This window comes from Phyllobates terribilis, unplaced genomic scaffold (assembly GCF_046119375.1).
Source record: "Phyllobates terribilis strain yellow unplaced genomic scaffold, ASM4611937v1 Scaffold_1__5_contigs__length_1240528914, whole genome shotgun sequence".
Taxonomy (NCBI): Eukaryota; Metazoa; Chordata; class Amphibia; order Anura; family Dendrobatidae; genus Phyllobates; species Phyllobates terribilis.
Genome location: NW_027362761.1, coordinates 1,163,119,937 through 1,163,145,769, shown reverse-complemented (window position 1 = coordinate 1,163,145,769; position 25,833 = coordinate 1,163,119,937). Strand labels below are relative to the sequence as shown.

Sequence of the window (25,833 nt, the reverse complement as noted above, 5' to 3'; positions counted from 1 at the left end):
AATGACCCGACAGTGCCAGGAGAGGAGCACTGCAGCAGAGAAATGCTAATCGTGCGAGCAGCGTCTCACGCCTGGAATAGAGCCAAAGCATTGTATGTGAGACGCTGCTCGCACGATCAATTCTGTGCTGCAGCGCTCCTCTCCCGACACTGTCAGGTCATGACATTATAGTGCAGCACTCATCCTCTCCCAGAGCGTGTATGTCAGTAATCACCAGGAGGAGCAAGGGGATCTGTGTGTGATCTTGTAAGGCTGATGAGTCTAGTCTGACCTTCTCTTGGGACATTGGCTTTTTTGTTACTCCCAGTAGGATGCTGTTTTTTGTTTTTTCTGAATCACACAGAAAAAAAGTTTATGCTCTTATAGAAAAATATCAGCCAACAGCTCCTTAGTTTTGCATATAAACTTCAAAAGCCCATCTCAGCTGTGACTAGAGAATAAAAGAAACACTAAGCCTGGTACCACGTGCCAATCAAGCTATTGTCAAGTAGTTAGGCGTCTGTTTACCTGCTTCTTTATATAGACAGATGAACAATGATGGCAACAGAACGATTGTTAATACGATTGTTCTGCACCATGTACAGTGCATGTTACCAGCAGCACAAAACACTGCTACACCAGACAATGTGCTGCCGATCATATTTTCTGGGATAAAAAATAAATAAAATGAAGCAAGGAACAAGCATTTTGTTTGTTAAAGGTCATCGATGGCAGAAGCTGATAATCAGGAATGAACTGTCCTACGTTCTCTGATTTGCCGATTATCAGCTTGTCTACAAGATACATGGCTGACACCCTAATTTCTTTTAAAAATCGCCCGCCAACCCTCCCCCCCGTAATAAAGATGAAGACTTTGTAAGACCGATAAGACAGCAATTGTTTATTTAGGGGAAAAAAAAAATTCTCATTCGTTACAGATGTTAACAGCGGGCATACAACAGCATGTACAAGAACACTTACAATATGTGCACAGAGTATTGAAATTCAAGTTTGTATCAGTTTTAATCACAGCAAAAAGCTTTGACAATGTAGGAAACATGGAAAGAGGCCATTGCATCAAGCCTTTCAGTCCAGAAAGTCCTAGAAAGATCGGAGAAAGTACGACACGGACAAATCAATGGAAAATACAAAAATTGGAGGATGAAGCAAAGTGCTAAACTGGTTTGAAAGCAAATCTTATTTTAGGTTTTGCAACATGTTGCCAGCCAGATCCTCCACAAAGAAAAGGTCTCGAGGTTATGTAAAGGGAAGCTCCGTAGACATCGCAAATAAACATGGCCCATCCAGTATTGGGTAGGATATATGAGAACCCGTCACCAAGTTTTTCTCATATAGATAGTATCCACCTAACTTGCAGGGGAGCCGTCGGCGCGCCCCCAGGGGAGCCGTCGGCGCGCCCCCAGTCAAAGTAGGATCAATAGCACTAAGGTAGTTATTGGAGGGTGTGAAGCTCCTGAAGAGCTGCTGCCCGACACTACCACCGGTGGAAAGCCCATACAGCCCAGGTGAGGGCACGTGGTACACAAGATCACCAGACCTAGATATAATCAGGTTGTCCAGGACTGGCAGAAGGGTTTTTATTTTTTTTTTCCTGTGTTACCACTGCAACCAATCACTGGCATCAGCAGTCTTATGTCATACAAACAGGCATAACTACTGAAGTCAGTAAGAGGTAAAGTGATCGCAACAGACTGAGGCCACCGGAGCAATCAATGAACTGGAAAGCAGTTGCTGCAAAGGAATAAAATCCTGAGCCTTCCTTTAAAGGGAATATCACCAGAAAGTTTGTTTAATTATTATTATTTTTTTTTAATATTGGTAGTTTTTTTTTTTTTAAAGCTACATGGGAAAAATTTTAGTCAATTCTTGTTTTAGGAAATCCCCAATGAACAGAGTGACCCCAATGTTTGCACTAAAGCATCTAATGAGCATGTGCAGGTCATTGTGAAGATAGGGGGCAGAAGTGAGCTGTGATCTCACCTGGCGTCATCAGCTGTGCATATAGAGGAGTGCTTATTGTAATCCTGTCTGCGATGAGTCTATTGAAAACTTTTTGAAAGGACAGAAAGTCTAAAATAGCCCCAGTGGTCAGTGTGAAACTTGGAAAGATTTTTATTTTCTCATTAGGCCCTGTTCACATTGAATTTCTGTGGACTGGTCCAAGGTTTCCACCCAAATCCCTCCTAAAAAGGGGAATCAGATGAACCCCCACCCAATGGGGTCATAAAATGCAGCGACATGAACGGAAATCAAATAAACTCAGTTTTCTCATCTGAAAGTGTCTCTCTAGACGGGCAAAGAAAGGTAACAAGACCACGTCTGCCCGGCTGAAGAATCAGACACTTCCAGAAGAAAACCACAAACAAGACGGTTCATTTAAATGCTGTTTGCGCCACTGCAATCCATCGCCCCTTCTGAATCCTGTTTTTAGGTGGATTCATAGAGAACCCTCAGATGCACTGCAGAAGTTCAATGTGAACAGAGCTATAATATTTTACTTGTTTTATGTAAAAACAACAATGGATCACTTTCTGATGACATCTCCTTTAATATTGAATTGCCAACAGTACTCGCCTCCTGCCAGCAGGGGTCACTGCTGTGCAGTCTGTACTCATCTGCAGATATCAGCTCCAGGCTGCAAAAAGGCAGAGGTGACACAAGGGAGGGAGCACAGTGAACGGCTGCCGAGGCCACCATCAGTCATCACACCTCCTGCTCTTATGTATCCAAGCAATTTACATTTTTTTTTTTTTTTTTTTTTTAACACGCAAGGCCAGTAACATGCACACAAGCAATTTCTAAAAGCAGGAGCTACCAAGTTACTCAAATAAATTCAATGACGTGGGACCGGTGCTGCAGAGCAGTCACGTGGGATAGGTGCTGCAGAGCAGTCTCAGCAGCAATTTTAATTACTCGATTATTAATGTGACAAAGTATCTAGTTTAGGTACTCTTATTGAAAGCAGAAAAGCGTTCACCTCAGCATCACTAATAATGGAAAATGTAAAAACAAGCCATTTACTTTTTTAAAAAATGCTATGTAGTAATCTCTCCGAACAAGCAACCCAGCAAAGACTTTTCTTGGGGCTTGTTCTCCTCCCCGCTGATCTCCTTAATATCGGACAATATTTAAGATCAGTACACCAGTTATATATAAAAAAAAAAAAATAGAAATGGATTATTCCCGGCAATAGTCACCAGACACATCCACTCCGAGCATTGACGGCATGGCTGTTCCAGTATGAAGTGCTCCACTGAAAATATATAGCTGCCGGCACCAACATCACACAGGACTTGATTGGCATAAAGTTCTACATAAGGGCTGCACAACAAGCAGCGAACACGAGCTCCATCCTCAGGGAGCCCTATATACATATACAGGCATAAAAAAAAAATCCATGTACTGCACACGTATGAGAGCGAAACTCCATCAGCTGACACTTAACTGAGCAAAGTCATCGTCAGCGCCATCATTTAGGCAGGCATTTAAATCAAATCCTCCCTCCGCATCCACTTTTCTGACTTTGGTTGGAGTGCCTGAAAACTAAAAAGAACAGCAAAGATTAGTGTACAGGAGACTATAGACAGCTCTGGGATATATATATAGTTCTGCCACTGACAATCAATGGGCTGCTGTTGAAATGTCTGAATTTATCCAATGCAGGGAATGACCATTTACAAAATTGGATGTATAGGTACATCCAAGGTTGCCAGCCTCCCTTTGATGCAGGCTCCAGCGCTGAGCCCGCATCTTATCAGCTGTCATGTGCCCCTAACACCCACGAGTGGAATCGCGATCCACCCACGGCTGTTAACATGTTAAATGCTGCAGTCAATCACGGACAGCAACACTTAACTGGAGCGTGACATAAGACCCGCCCGTCACGTGATCGTAGGGCGCCGATGGGTTGGTATGACAGCTGAGGGTCTGCAGAAGACCCCCAATTCCTGTCATTGTGAATCTCCTATGAACGCATGGGAAGAAGGGGAACAAAAAAAAAACAAACGTAAAAGCGAAAAATAGCAAGGGGTTAAGGCAAACCGTTTGATGCAGATTTTCTGAACTTATTAGGGTTTTAGTGTTTTCCTTTTCATTCCATTTTTCAACTCTGCAGTTTGTCTTTTTGGTAATTTTTATATAAAGCCGCTTTGTTTTTGATCCTTTCGGGTATTCGGTTTTAACAAAACTTTACTGATAGTGATATGCAGACTACAAGCTTTTCTGAAGCGGAAACTCACTGAAAAAGCATCTTTTTTTACCTACAGATTTTCACATGTAAGGCTAAGTGCACACGATGCGTATTTGAAGCGGAAATTTCCGCTTCATTTCCGTATGTCCTTTTTCCTGGAAAACGCATGCGGAATTTGTCATGCGCTTTTCACGCGTAATTCGCGCGTTTTGCACATGCGGAATTGCCTTGCGTTTTCTACTGCATTGTAGATTGCAATTCCGCATGCGTAAACGCACAAAGAATTGACATGCTGCGGAATTTTCCGCACAACAAAACGCTGCGGAAAATTCCGCATCGTGGGCATTACAATTGCGGAATGCCATAGGGGACCATGGCAGAAGGCTAACATGCGTAATTCATGCGTTTACGCCGCGGAATTTTCCGCACAAAATACGCATGAAATACGCATCGTGTGCACATAGCCTTAAGCAATTCTATGGAGAAATTTTGCACATAAAACTCAGTGTTACCCCACAAGAGAAATTCAGGTTTCAAAACCGCACCGGTCATTTTACAGAAAGCACAACGGGTATGAGATTTCTACAAACTCCATCCACTTTGCTGGAACCGTAAGGCGCAGGGTTTTTCAAACAGTGTAAATATTAGGTAAAAAAAAAAAAAACACTCCTGGTGAGAATTTACTATTTTACTTACACAGTTCTCTTCAGATTCATGGTCAGACGTGGAGCACATCATCTCTTCAGAACTGAAAAAAAAAATTGCAGGTGTTTTGTTGCAGCACACGGGGCATATTTTTGATGCTAAACTTGCACCAAATCGGGCAAATTGAACATGAATTCTGGATTTTATGAGGTTTTAGACACTAACTTTTCTGATGAGGGTGTGCGGCTTAACATGCAACATAACATGCTCAAATTATGGCACAAAGTAGTCCAATAAGGGGTGTAAACTTTAAAGGGAACATGTCAGGTCCCCCGAGCCCTTCAATCCAGCAACATTCAGCCATTTGTGATTATACCCCCCCTTCCCTAACCAGCCCTGTATAACAATTCAGTTAAGTAAATGCTTTAGCAAAGCATTTATAACCTCTTTCCTTCAGCTGAGGGAATTGACTAGTCGATGTGTAGCAATACTGTAATCCGCTCTACTGCATCTTTAAATTGTAGCTGCAGAGATCAGTGAGGAGGCGTGTCCTTTTCTCCTCTGCATGATACCTGCTTATGATTGGTCAATCTCATGCAGGGGAAAAAGTACACGCCCCCCCCCCCCAGAGTCAAATCTCTGGTAACACCCAGTTGAATTTAACAGATTATAATCTAAATTTTACATGTTAATATCTCCACAATGGAGAGGAGAAATTGAAAATAAACTTTTTACTGATCTCTGCTGCCACTCTTATGTGACTAGTTCAACAAAGCTCAAACTGGAGAAAGGTCATTTAAACGCCACTGTCAGAAATTTGTTAACAGCAAAGCTTGGAAGCTCAGCCCTGCTGCTGTTAGCAAAGTACCAGCTATGTATAACATTAATATGTCATTGACTGCAGACTTATGAATCTCCCTTCGCCCTCCAGCTCACATACGGTGTGCTGCGGGGATTCGCTGATTTCAGACCCGGGAATGGAGGGTATGTATGCATTATACATACTCACGGCCAGTGGACACAGCCTCGTTTCCATATACTTGTATTGAGCAGAGGCCGCGCCCTGAGAAGTGAAGCGACAAGCCAGTGGGTATGTCCAACTAGAGGGTGCAGCCTCGCTCAACACAAGTTTATGGGGCAAAGTCACACCTTGTATAACATGTATATGTAATAACATATACATACCTTCCGCTCCCCGGTCTGAAACCAGCAAATCCTCGCAGTGCGTGCGCTGGGGGGAGGGGTGGATTCATAAATCTGCAGTCACACAGTGACTGCAGACTTAATCGGTTTTGACCGGAAAACCCCTTTAATAGGCAAATGACAATAGTGGCAGCTGTAGACACAGCACTGCCACCGCTGTTTATTGCACAAAGTATAAGAAAAGCAATAAAGCTTCTTACAATGGTTGCAGATCCTCCGTATTTTTTGAGGGGGGATCCCACGCATGAAGCTGAATACGCCACTGTTTAATCTGTTGCTCCCATAATCTGCGGCTGCATTTTTTATATTTATTTGGGGTCTGTGGATGAACGTTTTGCTGTCGTGATTGTCTGGCAAGAAAAAAAAAAATGTCACAAAGCAGTTTACATATACAGCAAGGGAGAACAAAAATAATCTGTACAAAGTAAAAGGCAGAATTCCAGCCACCCAAATACAGTGGGGAAAATAAGTATTTGATACACTGACGATTTCACACGTTTACCCTCTTACAAAGAATGGAGAGGTGTAATTTTTATCGTAGGTACACTTCACCTGGGAGACCATCTAAAAATAACCAGAAAAGACGGATTTTGGTAAGAACTTACCTGTAAAATCCTTTTCAGCGAAGGAAGGAAGGGAGACACAGTCATTACTAGTGGGTAGGCGGAGCCCACACAGGATAGAACACCTCAGATTACAAAAAAGTGTTGTCCGGCCCCTCCAGCTTGGGCTCCTCCTACTCCAGCTCTCCAGTCCGTACACAAGCTAAGGAAGAGCAATTAACACCAGCGGAGCAACATAACCCCTTCTGAAAAACTCAGAAAAAAGCAAGAAGACAGGTTATGCATATAACAGAAAAACCACACAGTCCCAGGTACTACTCACTGGACCTGACCACTGCGATGAGCTGGCAATGCTGGAACAGAGCCTTAGCGTGCCGACCCCAGCCCAGATAACCGCCATCAGAGAAGGGTCACGCTGCATCTGAAAACACAACAACACACTTCTGCCATGGGAGGGAGCTGTGTCTCCCTTCCTTCCTTCGCTGAAAAGGATATTACAGGCAAGTTCTTACCAAAATCCGGCTTTCAGCAGCAGAATGGAAGGAAGGGAGACAGACATTCCTAGTGGGACGTCCCAAAGCAGTCCAGAAATTAAGGGTGGGAAAACAACAGAGGCAGATTCCCAACAACTTCGATAAATGCGCAACCAGCGCTAAACACAAGTTAAGGAGATAACCTAAACTACAGCCGCCTGCAGGACCCTGCGTCCTAAGGCCGCATCAGCGGAAGCACTGACGTCCACCTTATAAAACTTTGTAAAAGTGTGGACGGAGCGCCAGGTAGCCGCCCGGCAGAGTTGAGCTGCCGAGGCCCCTTGATGAAAAGCCCACGATGAACCCACAGTTCTCGTGGAGTGAGCTCGAATCTTAATTGGGCAAGGCTCGCCCTTAAGTCGGTAAGCCTCTAAAATGGCCGACCGAATCCATCGAGCTATAGTGTCCTTGGAAGCTCGTTGACCACGACGACGACCTGCTGGAATCACAAAAAGTGAGTCCGACTTCCGAAAACCTTGAGTAATAGACCAATAGAACTTTAACGCCCGCACTAAATCCAATGTGTGCAAGGCCCGTTCCTTCGCATTCCTCGGTTCTGGACAGAGCGAGGGCAACACAATATCCTGGTTAACATGAAATTGTGACACCACCTTAGGTAGAAAGTCGCCCCGTGTGCAAAGCACTACGCAATCCGGGTGAAACTCCAGAAAAGGAGGCGAGCAAGAAAGAGCCGCCAACTCAGAAACCCTTCTCAAAGAGGTGACCGCCACCAGGAAGGCAACCTTCCAGGAAAGCAATGAAAGGCTAACAGAGTCCATAGGCTCAAAAGGCCCATGTTGAAGAGCCTCCATGACAAGATTGAGCCTCCAAGGAGTCACAAGTGCCTTCCGCGGCGGAAACTGACGGGTTACCTCGCGAAAAAAGGAACGTACGTCCCTACGCGAGGCGATAGCCTTCCGAAACAGCAAGGATAGAGCGGAAACCTGACCCTTCAGGGTGCTAACTGCCAAACCCTTGTCCAGCCCATACTGCAAAAAGGCCAACAAATTGGGAATGGAAAAAATCCTGGGGTTCCTTGAAGAACCCGAACACCACGAGAAGAAGGCTTCCCAAGTCTTGTGATAAATCCTAGTGGTAGCAGGACCTCTGGCCGCTCGCAGAGTGGCAATGACTTCGGCTGAAAATCCTTGACGGGTCAAGATTTCGGTCTCAAGAGCCACGCCGTCAAACGCAGAGACTTCAGGTCCGGATGACGAATGGGCCCTTGGGTTAACAGGTCCGGGCGAAGTGGAAGCGCTGCCAGAAGCGACACCAGCGTTGAGAACCACGTCCTCCTTGGCCAATCTGGGGCCACCAACATAGCCGAGACACTCTCCAGTTTGATCCGACGTAACACCAGAGGAAGTAAGGATATCGGCGGAAACACATAGATCAGCTCGAATTGGTCCCACGGAGCCACTAGAGCATCCACCGCCACAGCCTCCGGGTCCTTGTACCTGGACATGAACGTCGGTAACCTGGCATTGAACCTGGATGCCATCAAATCCACTTGGGGAGTTCCCCAACGGGAGCACAGCAATGCAAAAACTTCCGGATGAAGACTCCATTCTCCGGGATCCACCTTCTCGTGACTGAGGAAGTCCGCCGTGATATTCTGAACTCCTGGGATGTGAATCGCGGAGATGGCTGGAACCCTGGCCTCGGCCCATACCATGATCCGAGAGACCTCCATCATGAGCCTGGAGCTCCTCGTCCCACCTTGATGGTTGATATACGCGGCCGCCGTCGCGTTGTCTGTCTGCACTTGGACTGGCAGACCGCTTAAAAGGGACCGTTCAGTGTTGGAGGCAAAGGAAAATCGCCCTCAACTCCAGGATGTTGATCGGCAGGACAGACTCTTCTGACGACCATACTCCCTGAACCCAGAGATCGTTCCAGACCCCCCCCCCCCAGCCCATCAGACTGGCATCGGTGGTTATGACCGACCACCGCGGAAGGAGGAAGGACTTCCCCTGGGATAACGCTTCTGGATGTAACCACCATCCTAGAGACTCTCGCACCCTGTGTGAGATGATGACACTGCGATCCAGCGAAGCCTGCGATCGATCCCAACGGGTCAGAATGAGCATTTGGAGACCCCTGGAATGAAATTGAGCAAACGGGACCGCCTCCATTGACGCCACCATCAAACCCAGAAGGCGCATACACCTTCGAAGGGACATTGCTGTCGAAGACTTCATAACCCGTACATGTTGACGAAGACTTGCTTGCTTGTCCGGAGGCAAGGACACCACTGCCCGTACCGTGTCGAAGTGCATCCCCAAAAACAGGATAGACTGCAACGGTTCCAGAGATGACTTCTTCCAATTGACTAGCCATCCGAAGTCCTCCAGGAGCTGAAGGGATAGATTGCGAGCCCTCACCGCCTCCTCCTCTGTGGATGCCACAATCAAAAGGTCGTCCAGGTAGGGAAGAATTGTAACCCCCTGCCTTCGAAGGATCGCCATGAGAGGTGCCAGAATTTTTGTAAAAACTCTGGGCGCTGAGGCCAACCCGAATGGCAGGGCCACAAACTGGTAATGGTCCTGACCTATGGCAAAACGTAGGAAGAGCTGGTGGGCCCTTCCGATGGGAATATGCAAATAAGCGTCGCGAATGTCGATTGACACTAAAAAATTGTTCTGCGACAGAGCCGCCACAACCGAGCGAAGCGACTCCATGCGGAATTTCCGGGTCCGGACATGCAGATTCAATTTTTTGAGATCCAGAATGGGGTGAAATTTGTCCTCCTTTTTGGGGACCACAAAGAGGTTGGAGTAAAACCCCCTTCCCCAGTCCTCCGGCGGAACCGGCACCACCACACCATTCTGCAGAAGGGAATCGACCTCCCGCCGTAGAGCGGCAGCTAGCTTGGGCTCTGACGGAATGCGAGATTGGCAAAATCTGTCCGGGGGTCGAGAAAGAAACTATGAAATAGCCTGCCGACACAACCCGCGTCACCCAGGCGTCTGAAACGTGGGACGCCCAAGTCGACTCGAATTGGAGCAGGCGACCCCCCACTCGAGGACCCTCGAGTGAGACCCTGGCGTCAGTCCGCCTTAGAGGGCTTTTTGTCAGCTTCCCGTTTGTCTTGACGGAAGTTCTGTTTCCAGGGAGTGCGGGATTTCTGAGAGGTCTTTTTTCCTGAAAACGAGGGACGACCCGATCCCCAAGAGGGCTGACTGAACCGTCCCATGGGCCGAAAGGGCCGCCGACTACTACCGGCACTAGACTTGCCAGACGCAGAAGCCACAGCTCTTCGCTGCGGTAAGGCCGTTTCTTTTGCCTTGGCCTTAGCAATCAGTTCCGTGAGGTCAGACCCAAACAGCTGACCACCCTTGTAAGCTAAACACAGCAAACCTTGCTTGGAAACCGCGTCTCCGGTCCACTGCTTAAGCCACAGTGCTCTTCTGACTGACAGCAGAGGATTGCGCCCTGGACAGCAGTAACGTAGTATCCAGAACTGCATCTCTGCCATATCGCGCTGCCTCTTCCAACAACCTGAAAATCCCTTCCACCTCGGATAGCGGGGATCCATCTTGCCACGCCGTCCGTAGGCGGTCCAACCACCTCAGGGAAGCTTCACCAGCACACATGGCTCTTAACGCCGCTCTGAATCCATGACCCGCGGCCTCGTAGATGGATTTAGCCGCCATCTCCGTTTTTCTATCTAGTGGATCCTGCAGACTCGCCTTCCCTTTAACAGGAAGTAATGAAGATTTGCTAAGCTGGGATAAAGGGACATCCACTTCAGGAGAAGGAATCCAATTAGCAATCGACTCCGTAGAACACGGATACTGAAAACGATTATCCGGACACAAGCGTTCCTTCTCCACCGCCCCATCAAGTTCATCCAGAGATGGTAACGTTGACCGCGACCTATGCGACTCCTGAAACAGCCGAGCCGACTTACCAGGGCGTCTAGTTACCTCCTCCGGTAACTGTAACGCCTCCCTCATAGCTCCAATAAAAGCATCCACACGGCCCAAAAGAGAGGCAGAGCGCCCCTGCCGACCCTCTTTATCCGAATCGGACATCTCCCCAGCAGAGCTTGAAGGGGAACCCTCCATATCAGAGATCTCCGAGTCGCTGCGCGGGGAGGACAGTACCGGCCTGTGGCGCTTCCTGCCATGAGAAGACAGTTGGGATCTAGCTGACACCCAATGACCTAGAAGGTCAGACAGGCCATCAATAGAACGAGTGAGAGCCTCCATTTTAACATCACTGAGCCCCCCGACCTGCGCTACACTTGACGCCGTCGAGGACTCCTGCGAGTCAGATACGCGAGACTGATCCTGTAGCGGACCTGGGAGACGGTCCGCGCCTCCTGGACCCTGATCTGACATGCCCTCACTCAGTATACAGCAGGCTTAAACCTGTCAGTAACTAGGACCGTGTGGCTTCTAAAAGGAAAGAAACGAACGCTGAAGGGTTAAAGCTCTTAAAGAGAGCTACCCTAGCTGTCCCCCAATTAAGGGTTAACCGCCTACCAGGGGGTTAATGCAGCAGACTCCCCACAACCTCTGCTAAATGAAAGAGGTGTGCGAGTCCCAGACAAAAAAAACTCTATATGAGGTAGCAGCTGCAGGGCAGCGCAGTCTGCCACCTAATTGTGCCGCAGAAAGGTGCCCTGTGCTGTGGGGGTGAGGAGGTTAAGCTTCTGCCCTGACAGGCAGAAGCGACTCACCCAGCTGGCCGCGGTGCAGCGTTCCTTCGGTTCTGACGGGAGGAGAGGAGAGTGAGGAGCCGGAGGAGGCCATCAGCAATGGCCGCCGCGCAGTGAGAGAGAAGCCGGAAGGGGAGGGACAGGAGAAAGCGCGCGCTCAGAGCGCTACCTGCCCACGAAAAGACCGGGAAGGCGCGAAGCCACGCCCCCTGCCGGCATTCAAAAAAGCGCGTGACTCCTCCGCTCCTGCCCCGCTTCACATGTCCTGCAGGGATCCACCTGCGGACAAAAAACACACAGTCACCAACAGTACACATGTAACAGCGGCCGCCGCAGCAGCCGCTGAAGCACTCAAACACATTTACAAATGCTGAGTACTCACCCAGCTGAGCGCCACAGGGACCCCCAGGGATTTGTGGCGCTGTGGCCCTTAGCTTCCCCCCAGGGCGGAGCGCGCAGGGACCCCAATGGCGAGGTTTGCGTCTCCACCGGGAAGCGTCCCTCATCCCCCGGGGCCGGCAGGGTTCTGCAGGGACCACCATAAAGGGTATGCAGATCTGCCAGGGGAGAGGTGGGGGTCCAAGTCGCCGTCCGATAAAAATAAAAACATTTCTGAGGAGCTGCTCCCGCAGCGACTATCCTCTGCGACCTCAAATTTTAGACTGGGGAGCTGGAGTAGGAGGAGCCCAAGCTGGAGGGGCCGGCCAACACTTTTTTGTAATCTGAGGTGTTCTATCCTGTGTGGGCTCCGCCTACCCACTAGTAATGTCTGTGTCTCCCTTCCTTCCATTCTGCTGCTGAAATCATTTTTTGATTTTCAAACAATTAAATTGCCTGAAATAAGTATTTGATCATCTACCAACCAGCGAGAATTCCGGCTCTCAGACCTGTTAGTTTCTCTTTAGGAAGCCCTCCTACTCCACACTCATTACCTGTATTAATTGCACCTGTTTGAACTTGTTACCTGTATAAAAGACACCTGTCCACAAACTCAATCACACTCCAACCTCTCCACCATGGCCAAAACCAAAGCGCTGTCTAAGGACACCAGGGACAAAATTGTGGACCTGCACAAGGCTGGGATGGGCTACAAGACAATAGGCAAGCAACTTGCTGAGAGGCAACAACTGTTGGTACAATCATTAGAAAATGGAAGAAACAGAATTTGATTTCCTCAGTCTGGGAATGCATGCAAGATCTCCCCTCGTAGGGCAAGGATGATTCTGAGAAAGGTCAGGAATCAGCCCAGAACTACACAGGAGGACCTGGTCAATGACCTGAAGAGAGCTGGGACCACAGTCTCAAACATTACTATTAAAAACCTGCAGGACACGCAAGGTCCCCCCTGCTCACGCTACCACATGTCCCAGCCAGTTTAAAGTTCACTAATGACCATCTGGATTATCCAGAGGAGGCATGGGAGAAGGTAATGTGGTCAGATGACACAAAAAACATGATTTTTAGTTAAGCACCGTAAAATCTGTTTCTTGGAGCCTTCATTAGGGGACACAGGTAACCATGGTTGTATGTTGCTGCTGCCACTAGGAGGTTGACACTAGGCACAAAAAAATAAGCTCCTCTCCAGCAGTGTACACCCCACCGACTGGAACTAGAATCAGTGAGAAAGCAGTAGGAGAAACAACAACGGAAGAATATACCACAAAACCCAAAAATAAAAATAGAAAGAAAACAATTGTCCAACATGGGAGGGTGCGGTGTCCCCCAATGAAGGCTCAGAGAAACAGATTTTACGGTGAGTAATCAAAAATCCTATTTTCTCTATCACTTCATTGGGGGACACAGGAAACCATGAGACGTCCCAAAGCAGTTCCTGGGAGAGAAAACGGTACAAACTATTCAGGTCAGAACTAGACACTGACGCTTGCAAGATTCTTCTACCTAGGCTGGCATCTGCTGAGGTGTAGGTATAAACTCTGTACAATTTGGCGAATGTGTGAAGACCATGTCGCCACCTTGCACAATTGTAAGGTGGATGCCCAATGGCAAAGAGCCAAGGAAGCACCCACCACTCGGGTAGAGTGGGCCTTAATCTCAGGGGGAAGCATTCTATTCTTAACCCAGTATGCCTCCAAGATAGCCAACCGGATCCAGCGAGCAATCGTGGTTTTAGACGCTGGAATGCCTTTACGATAATCTTCAGGAACAAAGAATCCATCCTCCGGAAGGGAGAGGTTCTGGAAAAGTAAGCGCAAAATGCCGTGAACAGGTCCAAACTCTTCAGGGAGCGCTCCAGGGAATGCACCAGAGAAGGACAGAATGAAGGAAGGATGATGTCCTCATTGAGATGAAAGGCAGAAACTACCTTGGGAAGGAAAGAGGGAACTGGCTGTAAAACTACCTTTGCCTGATGTGGAATAAGGGGGAGCAACAAGAAAGAGCTCCCAGCTCTGACACTCTCCTGATGGAATTGCTACGAGGAAAACCACCTTCGAAGAAAGGAGGGACAGACTTCTCTGAGCGGTTCAAATGGAGGACACCTGAGCGCTTCCAGAACCAGGCGTAAGATATGTGGGAGCTGCATGCGCCACTCACTGAAGAAAGCTTCTCGCTCTCAGGTCAGAACCAAAGTTCTTTTGCAAAATAGATGACGCTGAAACTTGGACCTTCAACAAGCCGAAAGAGAGTCCTGCATCTAATCCTGGTAGAAGGAAGGCCAGAATGGAAGAGAAGGCCATAGGCGCGGTCTGATTAGACACCAACGAAAAAAGGCTTTCCGAACAGATAGACTCGAGACTATGTAGACTTCAGAGGTGAATCATCGTCTGAATCACATGGCCCTAGGCTCCTGACGCTCTTCGAACCACGGTTTCAACAGATACGCTGTCAAATCGAGCGACCGAGAATTACGGTGGCAGATGGGACCCTGAGAAAGGAGTTCTGGTCTGTCTGGGAGTCTCCAAGGGGTGTCTGAGTAGACTGACGACCTCTGCATACCAGGCCCCTGGGCCAATCCGATGCCATCAAGATGACCGGCACCCCTTCTGCTTTGATTTTCTTTAAACAGCGTGGGAAGAAGGGGAAGCAGCAGGAACAGGTAAGGAAGCACGAACCAAGACCAGGGTATCGCCAGAGTGTCGACATTCACCGCAAGAGGGTCACGGGATCTGGAGACGCACTGCGGGACCTTTCTATTCCAGGATGCCATGAGATCCACATCCAGAGTGCCCCACCAGAGACAAATCTGCTGAAAAGTACTGATGTATCGACCATTCTCCTGCCGCGAGACCCTTGTGACTGAGAAATTCGACGGCACAATTGTCTACCCTGGGGTTGTGTACTGCCTATCTAGGACCTTGTTCTCTTCCCAGAGAAGAATCTTGGAGGAGACTTCGGCCATGGCCAGAGGACTCAAGAGTTACACCTGGTGGTTAACATAAGCCAGTGACGTGGCATTGTCAGTCTGGACTCGAAATGGTAAGCCCAGGAGAAGGTCCTGCCAGTAGAGGAGGGACAGAAGAATGGCTCTGATCTAGAGAATGTTGATAGGCAGCAAAGACTCCTCAGGTGACCAGTGACCCTTGATTTAGGATGTGGAAGACCGCTACCCAGCCAAGGAGACTGGTATCTGTTGGGATCACCTGCCAGTAGATGGGGAGAAGCCTGACCCCAGCAAATGAGAGGGAGGGGTGGAAGGGGGGGTGGGAGGACAGCCACCAGTTTAGGAATGCCTTTATTCAGGATGAAATCTGGACTGGATGATCCAGGGAGAGGACAGACCTGTTCCCTTGGGATAGCATAGTCTGTTGGGAGGCACCCAGTGCAGAACTGAGGGAAGGGAATAGTCTGTGCAGCCATCACAATCCTGCCAAAAACTGCCATGGCCGAACGAAGGGATGCAGACTGAGTGGCCTGAAAAGACCGAACACCCTGCGCTGGAGAGCTGCTCTTTCTCTGGGAGAAAGACCCTCATCTGAAGGGTGCTGAACTGATGTTCAGGAAAATCAGGCGCTGGGTAGGGGACAAGACAAGATTTTGGCCTGTTTACTATCCAATCGACATGAGTGATGGATAGGCTTTCCTAGGCTAGAGAGAAGGACGTGGGGGGGGCCTTGAGGATATCGTCGAGGTAGGGCAAGACTACCAGCCCCCTGGTCCGGAGAATGGCCATCGCTACAGCCATAATCTTCGCAAAGACCCTGGGTGCAGTTGCAAGGGCAAAAAGGTAGGGCGATGAATTGAAAGTGGTCCTGCTGTACCGCAAAGGGCAGGAACCTGATGACTTGGACAAATTGGGACTTGGAGATGAGTGCTTGATATCCACCGAACACAGAAATTCCTAAGATTCCATAGAGTATATGACTGAACGAAGGGATTCCATTCTGAAATGGAATCATAAGATGGACCCTTTTTGTTCAGCAGCTTGAGATCTAGGATGGGTCAAACAGTCCCTTTTTTTGGAACTGCAAAGAGGTTTGAATAGAAACCTGTAAAAAGTTCCTGAGCTGGGACAGGAACAAGGACGTTTGTTAGGAGGAGCGAGGAAATGGCTGCGAAGAACCCTGGAACCAGTGAGGGGTCTCTTGGGAGTCGGGTTTCAAATAAACTGTCTCTGGGCCGAAAATTGAACTCTATCGTCTATCCAGACAATACCATTTCTCTGACCCAAGCGTCCCTGAAAAACAGATGACCACAAACCCTGAAGGACTCTCTGGGTGGAAGAGAAAGATCATGTGGAAGAGAATCAGCTAGGTCTGCTTCTAGAGGATCTGCCTTATGAGGGCGCCAGGAAGGAGTTGGCTTGAAAGATGGCCTCCATTTAACGCAGACTCCTTTTTCCAAGCCTTTATACTCTCTTAAATGGGAAAAGGAGTTGGGTAACCAATTCAATGTTGAAAAATGGCAAAGAGCCCTTAAACTTACTTATGCATCTACAACTAACCCCACTCCTCATGAGTCCTTTAAGCTTCTATCTAAATGGTACTACACTCCCACAAAGGTTGAAATCTGCTTTCCACAAGTTCAGACAAATGCTGGAAAGATTGCGGACTTAGAGCTAACCTCTATTGTATTTTCTGGGACTGCCCCAAGATCAGGAAGCTATGGGATGATCTCTTAGTTCTATAAAGAAAATTACCAACATAAACATTCCTAGAGAAGCCTCCCTTTTATTATTTTCACTAGACAGATGACTTTCCTACTAATTCCAGATTCATTACAATATACCTTTTTGGTTACGAAACATTTGTTAGCAACCAATAGGAAATCATCCAAAACTCCTTCTGTTGAAGTTATGGGATGATATTTTATCTATTATAACACATTTGAACTATCCTCTGCAATTACAAATGACACTCGAAAAATATAGTCAAATGGTATCTCTGGAATAAACGATTCCAATCCAAGGCCAATCCCACCACTAATACAGATGATTAAGATGGTCAGAACCTGGAATACCCAACTTTGATTTTGTTTTCTTAGTTATATGTTTGGAACAATTATTTGAGTTCACAGCATATACTCATGTTTTTCTATAATGTAGTATTGCTCGGAGACTTAAGCCCCCCCTTGCTTTATCTTTTCCTCTTCATTTCCCTCCCTTTTTTTCCTGCCAATTAAGTGTGTTAGCTTCCTTCCCTCCCCTCTAATTCCCCTACACCTCTTTCTCTTTGCCTAGATAATTCGCTTGTTTTATTATCCCTGGTTTAAACGTTTGACCTTATAATCTTGAAAAACTCAAATAGTTTGATGAAAGATTGCTTCCATTTCTGCAGCCTCTCCTGATGGGAGGAGTCTGTAGTAGACAAGAAACAGCCGAAACCTGCGTTGGAGGGGGCGCCGAGATTTAGCCTGAGGGAAAAAAAACTTTCCACCGGTGGCCTCCATTATGATCTGGTCCAGCTTGGATCCAAACAGTCGTGACCCCGGAAATAGTAGACTCGTCAGGGACTTCTTGGAGGACAAGTCTGCCTGCCATGCCTTTAGCCATATAGTTCTGCGGATGGCCACTGTTACTGGACCCTTGAGCTGCACAGGAGGTAGCGTCCAGGGAGGCGGCCACTACATCATTTCCCGCTTGTGGGATCTGGTCTGCCAAGTCGGCTAACTCATCAGTTGCAGCTCCTGCAAGGATGGCCTGACGGAGCCACTTAGCCCATGCAGAAATAAGACTGATACATGTAGTGATAAACGCAGAGAATAAGGAAGAGCCTGCAGCTTCAAAGGCTGACTTGGCAATTGACTCCATGAATCTGTCATTGGAGTCCTTAAGTGATGCCCCGTCTGTAAGGGGAAGGACAGTGTTGGTGGACCGTGTGGGAGTCTGTCGGAGAGACAGACCAATTTTCCATAAGCACTGAGGCAAACTGATACAAAATGCATAGTAGTTTCCCTTTTCGTAGCGTCTGGTTGGATTTTCCCTCTCCCCTTAAATTCCTTATGGGTGGAAAAATTCTAGGAGTTCGCCTAGAATGTCTGAAGAACACTCCCTAATCGGACGGCTCTCAAGAGGCATCCTTAACATTAAGAGTCTGATTGACCACTACAATAAGACTGTCATGCTACCAGGTCTGGGTCCAGGTCCGACTCAGCTTCAGAACCAGAGTTAGACTCCGGTACCGCTGGCATCTCTGGGGAAGACGACTGGGAAGAAGCTACCCTTCCAGTGGGAGAAGAGGAACTGGAGCGACTCCTGCCTAGCCCTCTTACAGATATTATTTAGGGGGATGTGGGGAAGGGTTATGGGATCCTCCAGCATGGGAGGGCAGGATCGGCAATCTGTCAAGTACTGATACAAGGGTCTGGGACACCTTGGTCAGATCCGTAATGGATTGAGAAAAGACGGTTAATCTGGGACCAGGGGGCAGTCTCTCCGGGAGCAGTGGGTGACTCCTGGGCAGTAAGGGCAGAGTATTTGCTATTGCTGCAATCTTGACAGAGAAGACTGACCAGAAGGGAGTCTGCACTTACAGGAAGAACAATCAAAGTGTTTGACAAGCGCAGTAGAGGCCGGAGAACCGTGCGAACGCTCTCCTTTAGGGTTAGGCATGATAGAAGAGAGGCAGGCTCACTAACAAATGCCAGAGGCTAGAGAACAGAAAATGAATTGATGAGGAATGTGTCAAGACTGCAAAGCAGCGCTTACCCCACAGGAAAGCAGTGTCCCACAAGTTGATCCCAGGGTTCTGCAGAGCTGGGGGTCAATCGCTGGCTGGAGGGGCTCCTATGATGCAGAGCCAGAAAATGGCAACCGTGGGGAGGAAGAGGCAGTTCTTTGAGGTAAAAAAGTGCGCAACCTCCGGCGCTACAGAAGGAGATGGGGAGTGTTCAGTAAAAAAAAGCCAGTTCGATGAGCGAGTCAGGGGGCAGAGCCAAATGCCGCGGCTAGGCCACACTGAAGCCGTGGCCTCAAGTGAGGAGAGGCTGGCACAGGAGGGGGGGTTGCAGCACGGAGGACATATCCTGTGAGATATCATGGCCAGTACAGTGAGAAAATAAAACCCCACAGGTACACAAAAACAATCCCAATAAGTGTAGATCCTGTTACATTAGATCCTTGATATCATAGATCCTCTCCTGGCCAGACACTCCACTGTCAGACTGGAGACCCGAGGGGGGACCTCTTCGTCCCTGAAGATTACTCTGATGTAGCAACAGACTTGCAAACCTCACTGGGTTGTGGGATGTGAACTGACGCTAACAGGCTCTGGTGGGCGAGCGGGCAGAAGTGGGGGGCAGGACCGATGTTTGAATAACCTGAACAAACTTGATCTGTTAGGGGCTGTGGGCCTGTCGGACAGATGAGGATACGGGGTTTTCAGTTCACGCCGTACTCAGTCTCTACGTGGGACTACAGTGACTGTTCACACTGTATCCCTCCAAGGGAAAGACGCAACCCTCAGAAAAAAGGGGAAATTGCTACTGAAAAAAACCTGCCAAAAACAGAGGTAGATATGAGTGTAGTGAAACACTTATGTCCACCTCCTGACACCAAGCTAAACTGACTAACTTGGTGCTGATCGATGGAGTGTACACTGCTGGGAAGGAGCTAATTTTATTGTGTGTAGTGTCAGCCTCCTAGTGGAAGCAGCATACACCCATGGTTTCTTGTGTCCCCCAGTGAAGCGATAGATAAATAGAACTTTTTGGTATCAACTTCTCTTGCCGGGTTTGGAGGAAGAAGGATGAGTACAACCCCAAAAAACACCATCCCAACTGTGAAGCATGGTGGGGGAAACATTTTGGGGGTGCTTTTCTGCAAAGGGGACAGAACAACTGAACCGTATTGAAGGGCAGATGGATAGGGTCATGTATTGCGAGATTTTGGCCAACAACATCCTTCCCTCAGTAAGAGCATTGAAGATGGGTCATGGCTAGGTCTCACAGCAGGACAATGACCCGAAACACAGCCAAGACAACTAAAGAGTGGCTCCGTAAGTAGAATTTTAAGGTCCTGGAGTGGCCTAGCCAGTCTCCAGACGTGAACCCAATAGAAAATCTTTGGGAGGGAGCTGAAACTCATTATTGCCCAGCAACAGCCCCTAAATCTGAAAGATCTGTACGGAGGAGTGTGCCAAAATCCCTGCTGCAGTGTGTGCAAACTTGGTCAAGAACTACAGGAAAAGTCTGACCTCTAATTGCAAACAAAGGTTTCTGTACCAAATATTAACTTCTGTTTTTCTATTCTAGCAAATACTTATTTCATGCAATAAAATGCAAATTATGTAAAACTCATACAATATGATTTTCTGGTTTTTATTTTTAGATTCTGTCTCACAGTCGAAGTGTACCTACAATAAAATTTACAGACCTCTCCATTCTTTGTTTTGCTTGCAAAATTGGCAGCATATCAAATACTTATTTTCCCCACTGTAGAGGACTTGTACCTTTTCCAGGACTGGGAAAATAAGTGCCCAGCACATCCATACTAATGTGTACAGGTGCCAGCTAAGACAATAAACCTAAGGGAATATATAGCTGGATCCTTCCTGCCCCATAAATTGTAGGCTTTTCAGCCCAGGAGAGGCGACTTATCAGGTGAGGGTCCCAACAATAAGGTACGCCTTGTCGATGGCTGCTGGGTTCACATTGGCCAATTAATGTGCCAAGTACCTTTCTTCTGTAATTTTTTTAAAGCAATATTTCAGTTCCATTTTCCAATATGCCATATGTACATAAGCTAGCATTTAATTATTTTCTATGGCAGTAATGCAGCTCCAATTTTCTAAAATTATTTTTAGCATTTCAGAATCAAGCTATATTTTCCCTTTTTTTTTTTTTTTTTTTTTTTTTTACTTTTATAGCCAATTCATTTTAGTTCCCTTGATCTTGTACTATATAGTGTAAGGATTCAGTATTGCCATGACCATCTCTCGAAGCGTGGCCGCAGTCTAACCAAAGGAATACAAAGATGGAGGCCACAAGGCCCTTTGGTTCATGCTGCATACAGCCACATCCAAAATGGCATGCGTTTGTTAGAAAGGGGCTAATGTAGCAAAATAAATTTGGTGCACTTTACATCACGATTAACCCACCAAAAAGACATGACCATTATAAAAATTGTTCATATAAATTTCGTAAAAGATAACGTTGTTACCTCGGCACATCTTGTATGTATCTGTCATATGCGATTGTGTTCTTTCCGTAGTTTATTTGCCTTTGCCTCCTGGCAAGTATCGCCGGATCAGTTTCCTTTTCTCCTTCGTTTGAAGAATCCTTTGATTCAGAGCTTTATTTAAAAAAATACATAAAAAAAAAATAGGATTTTTATAATAAAGCTTGGAAAATTAAAAAAACAGAATTTAGTGCAGCAATTTATTATCGACCCAGTCTTGCATTTTGCCACACGGCATTAACCCCGTATATATTTCGTCACATGTTGCATCCCTGACTTTAATGCGAGCTGCTATGTACAACAAGCGACTGACAGCTACAAGTCCCCTAAGGGGACTCGTACAGTAAATAGTGTTTTTATATAGATTTTTTTAACTAAATTCAAATCACCCTTTTGCCCCATTGAAAATCAAAATTAAAAATAGACATTAGGTATCGCTGCATACAGAAAGTGTGATCAAAATATAAAAAAATTATCCCAAAATGTTTTGTTTGAAAGGGCAATGTGTTGTGGGGGGGGAAGGACAGAATAGGGACTGGGTCCCTTCTTTGGTTGGGTTGTTTTATTTGTTTCGCTGTTGTGTTACAAATAAAGTTAACAAAAATATTTGATTTAAAAAAAAAAAAAAAAAAAATTATCCGGTTGGTAAACGGCATAATGAGGAAAAAAAAAAAATTTTTTTTCGAAATGCCAGGATTACTTTTTTGGCAGCCGCAATATAAAATGCAATAACAGGTGATCAAAACATCGTATCTACCCCAAAATGGTATTAAAATAAAAATCAGCTCAGGGCACAAAAAAAATAAGCCCTCACCCGGCCCCATATCACGAAAAGTTGAAACGTTATGGGCCTCCCTGCTCCTGGAGCTGTAATGGCATTTCAATGCATCTCTTTACTGACACTACAACGACATTCATAATGTAATGATCTGACAGTGACGGGAAAGAAGCGCTGCAGCACAGAGTTGACAATCGCGCAAGCAGAGACTCACATGCCTGGAACAGAGCCAAAGCATTATATGTGAGACGCTGCTCGCACAATCAATTCTGTGCTTCAGCACTCCTCTCCCGGCACTGTCTGGTCATGACATTACAGCACAGCTCTCATCCGCTCCTGGAGCTTGTAATCAGTAAGCATCCAGAGGAGCAAGGGGATTTGTGTAATATCTGGTAAGACTGACAAGTCTATTCTGACTTTCTCTGGGGACATTTGCTTATTTTTTTTCCTCCTCGTGAGACTTTTATATAACGACATGATGCAGGGGAAAAAAAATCCGCCAACAACCCCTTAGTTGAGGGTAAATTTGAATAAAAACTTCAAAAGCCCATTTCAGTGGTGATCAGAGAACAAAAAAACAGGCTATTGTCATAGTTTGGTGTTTACCAGTTTCTTTATAAAGGCAAATGAACAATGATGGGGACAGAACGACTGTTCATACGATTGTTCTGCACCATGTACAGTGCATGTTACCAGAAGTACATGACACTTACACCAGACAATGTGCTGCCAATAATCTTTGCCGGCACAAAAAAAAAAAAAAAAAAATTGAACAAGCTTTTTATTTAGTCAAGGTTATTGATGGCAGGAGCTGATAATCGGGAATAAACATTCTCCGCTTTGCTGATTATCAGCTCGTCTGGAAGATACATGGCAGACCCCTATTTGGCAGCAGCTAATTTCCTTTTAAAATAGCCCACCAACCCCCCATATAATAAACAGACGACTTTGTAAGACCAAAAACACAGCAATTGTTTATTTAAAAAAAAAAATAATAATTTTCATTTGTTACAGATGGTGTTAACAGTGGGCATACAACTGCATGTACAAGAACATTTACAATATGTGTACAGAGTATTAAAATTCAAGTATCAGTTTTATCACAGCAAAAAGTTTTGACAATGTTGTAGGAAACATGGAAAGAGGCCATTGTAACAAGCCTTGTCAGACTAACAGTCCTGTTTACACCATGCCCGGATCAGGGAGAGTCAAACACCGACGAATCAATAAAAAAAAAAAAATCTAAATTTGGAGGCCCGCGCCCAGCCCAGGCCATTATGACAACTCCTCCAGTCAGCAAGGAAGGCAGACATGGGAGCAAGTAGTGACCGGAGGTCGATCACTTTTTCCCTGAGGAGCGCAGAGCACCTGGTTATAGCTAAGGTGACACTGCCCTGTCCAAATAGAAACCTTTACTGTAGAATTTAAACAGCATTTCACAAGGAAACATCTTAGACTTCAACTTTAAGTCAAACCAAGATCAATACCAGTAAGGAAGTCATTGGAGTTATAACTATTGAAGCCAGTGAGGTAAAGTGATCGCAACAGACTGAGGCCACCAGAGCAATAAATGAACTGGAAAGCAGATGCTGCAAAGTAATAAAATCCTGAGCCTTCCTTTAAAGGGAATATCACCAAAAAGGTTGTTTAAAGTCATTTTTTTTTTTTTTAAATTACATGGGAAACATTTCAGAGTCCATGCTTGTTTTAGGAAACCCACAATGAACAGTGTGCCCCTAACTATTGCATTAAAGCATCTTAGGAGCATGTGCAAGTCATTGTGAAGGTAGGGGGCAGAGGTGAGCTGTGACCTCTCCTGTTGTGGCTGGTGTCAGTGTATATATAGAGGAGTGGTTGTAATCCTTTTTGAAAGTCTAAAATAGCCCCAATGGTCTGTGTGAAACTTGGAAGATTTTTTTATTTTCTCATTAGGCCCTGTTCACACTAATGTTTTTAAAAACGTGCCCAAGGTTTCCACCCAAATCCCTCCTAAAAAGGGGAATCAGAAGAACCCCCAATGGGACCATAAAGAGCAGTGACATGAACAGAAATCAAATAAACCCCATTTTCTCATCTGAAAGTGTCTCTTTAGAAGGGCAAAGAAAGGTAACAAGACCACGTCTGCCCGGCTGAAGAATCAGACACTTCCAGAAGAAAACCACAAACAAGAAGGTTCATTTAAATGCTGTTCGCGTTACTGCAATCCATCGCCCCTTCTGAATCCTGTTTTTAGGTGGATTCATATAGAAGCCTAGGATGCACTGCAGAAGCTCAGTGTGAACAGAGATAGAGATATCTATATAATTTTTCCATGAAAGTACAAAAAAAGGTCACTTTCTGATGACATCTTTAATGTTGAATTGCCAACACTGCCCCTCCTCCTGCCAGCAGGGGTCACTGCTGTGCAGCCCGTACTCAAGCAGATCTCAGTTCCCAGCTGCAAACGGCAGAGGTGACACAAGGGAGGGAGCACAGTGAACGGCTGCCGAGGCCACCATCAGTCAACACACCTCCAGCTCTTATGTATCCAAGCAATTTACAAATTTTTGGTTTTGTTTTTTTTAATATGCGAGGCAAGTAACATGCACACAAGCAATTTCTAAAAGCAGGAACTGGCAAGTTAGTAACTCAAATTATAAATTTAAAGTTTAACAGTAAAGAATCAAGATAAACTTTTGTTTTTATTTTCTTAATGGACGTTTCGCATGCTGGTGTAAATGTGAATATGAGGGCGATGTGGAGAAGGGTCACAGACCTTCGTTTTTTTAACATGCATTGTCATATTACCAGAGCAGACTCATGAGGCAAAGGACTGGAGCCTGCATCAAACTAGTGTAATTCACCTTCGGCCCTACCCAACTAGGCACCTGGCTTTTCAATACAAATTACTTCTTAAACCATAACTAAACTTTTTTTTACTTTATTGATCAGCTTCTGTAAAATAAAAAAAGTGTAGTATTTGTAACATAGTTCAGTACCTTATTTTGCTTCTATTTTTCTTTAATCTTATGTAGAAAGTGCTGATTTATCTCCTTTGTTCATGCAGTCTTGGTAGCTGATTTGATCCATCCTCCTGTGGATTTCTCGGCTTCATATTCGCATGCTCAGACAGGGACAGAGCTTGTAAATGAAGTCCAAGCATGGGAGCAGAGAAGGCATACGGATCTTCGCAAATCAGCAACTAAGATGGCATGAACTAGGCGGATAAAACAGCACTGCCAGCATGGATGGAAGGAAGCAAAATGAGCTAATTAAGTTACAAAGTTTCATAACTTTACAAAGGCTGATCAATTAAGTCTCATCGCTTTAACAATTTAAAGGGGTTGTCCACTACTTTATATGATCCCCCAATGTATTCCCCCAGGGCCCATAAGTGTTTCTCTAAATGCCTTGTGGTGCTTTTTCTGCCTGTGAGCAGCACTATCGCTGGCAGCTCACAGGCATCACGTGACCCCCCCGGCTGCAGTCGGCTGACGTCGTGTCAATTCCGGCTGCAGCAGGGGGTACTCACTTCTGTGTTCCACAGTGGACACTGGGCTGTGGGTGTAGTTACCCAGCACGTCACACCCAGCATCCACCGCGCACTCTCCCTCTCCTCATTCACTGGGAAAGCGCACAGCGGATGCTGGGTGTGATGCACTGGGTAAGCCCACCCACCGCGGGGAGCGCGTCACTGTCACACCTT

General features: G+C 46.4%; 1 protein-coding gene across 2 annotated transcripts in view; it reads right to left on the bottom strand.

Moving 5' to 3' along the window:
• Positions 1 to 852: 852 nt before the first annotated feature.
• Positions 853 to 25,833, bottom strand: part of SLBP (stem-loop histone mRNA binding protein) — a 36,538-nt gene continuing 11,557 nt past the window's right edge. For both annotated transcript variants that reach the window (XM_073649103.1, XM_073649104.1), the window contains exons 9-12: positions 21,353 to 21,484; positions 6,238 to 6,387; positions 4,886 to 4,937; positions 853 to 3,543 (exon numbers count right to left, since the gene is read on the bottom strand). In XM_073649103.1, coding sequence (XP_073505204.1) covers positions 3,430 to 3,543; positions 4,886 to 4,937; positions 6,238 to 6,387; positions 21,353 to 21,484 — 448 coding nt within the window. In that variant the 3' untranslated portion in view covers positions 853 to 3,429. The remainder of the gene's footprint in view (positions 3,544 to 4,885; positions 4,938 to 6,237; positions 6,388 to 21,352; positions 21,485 to 25,833) is intronic.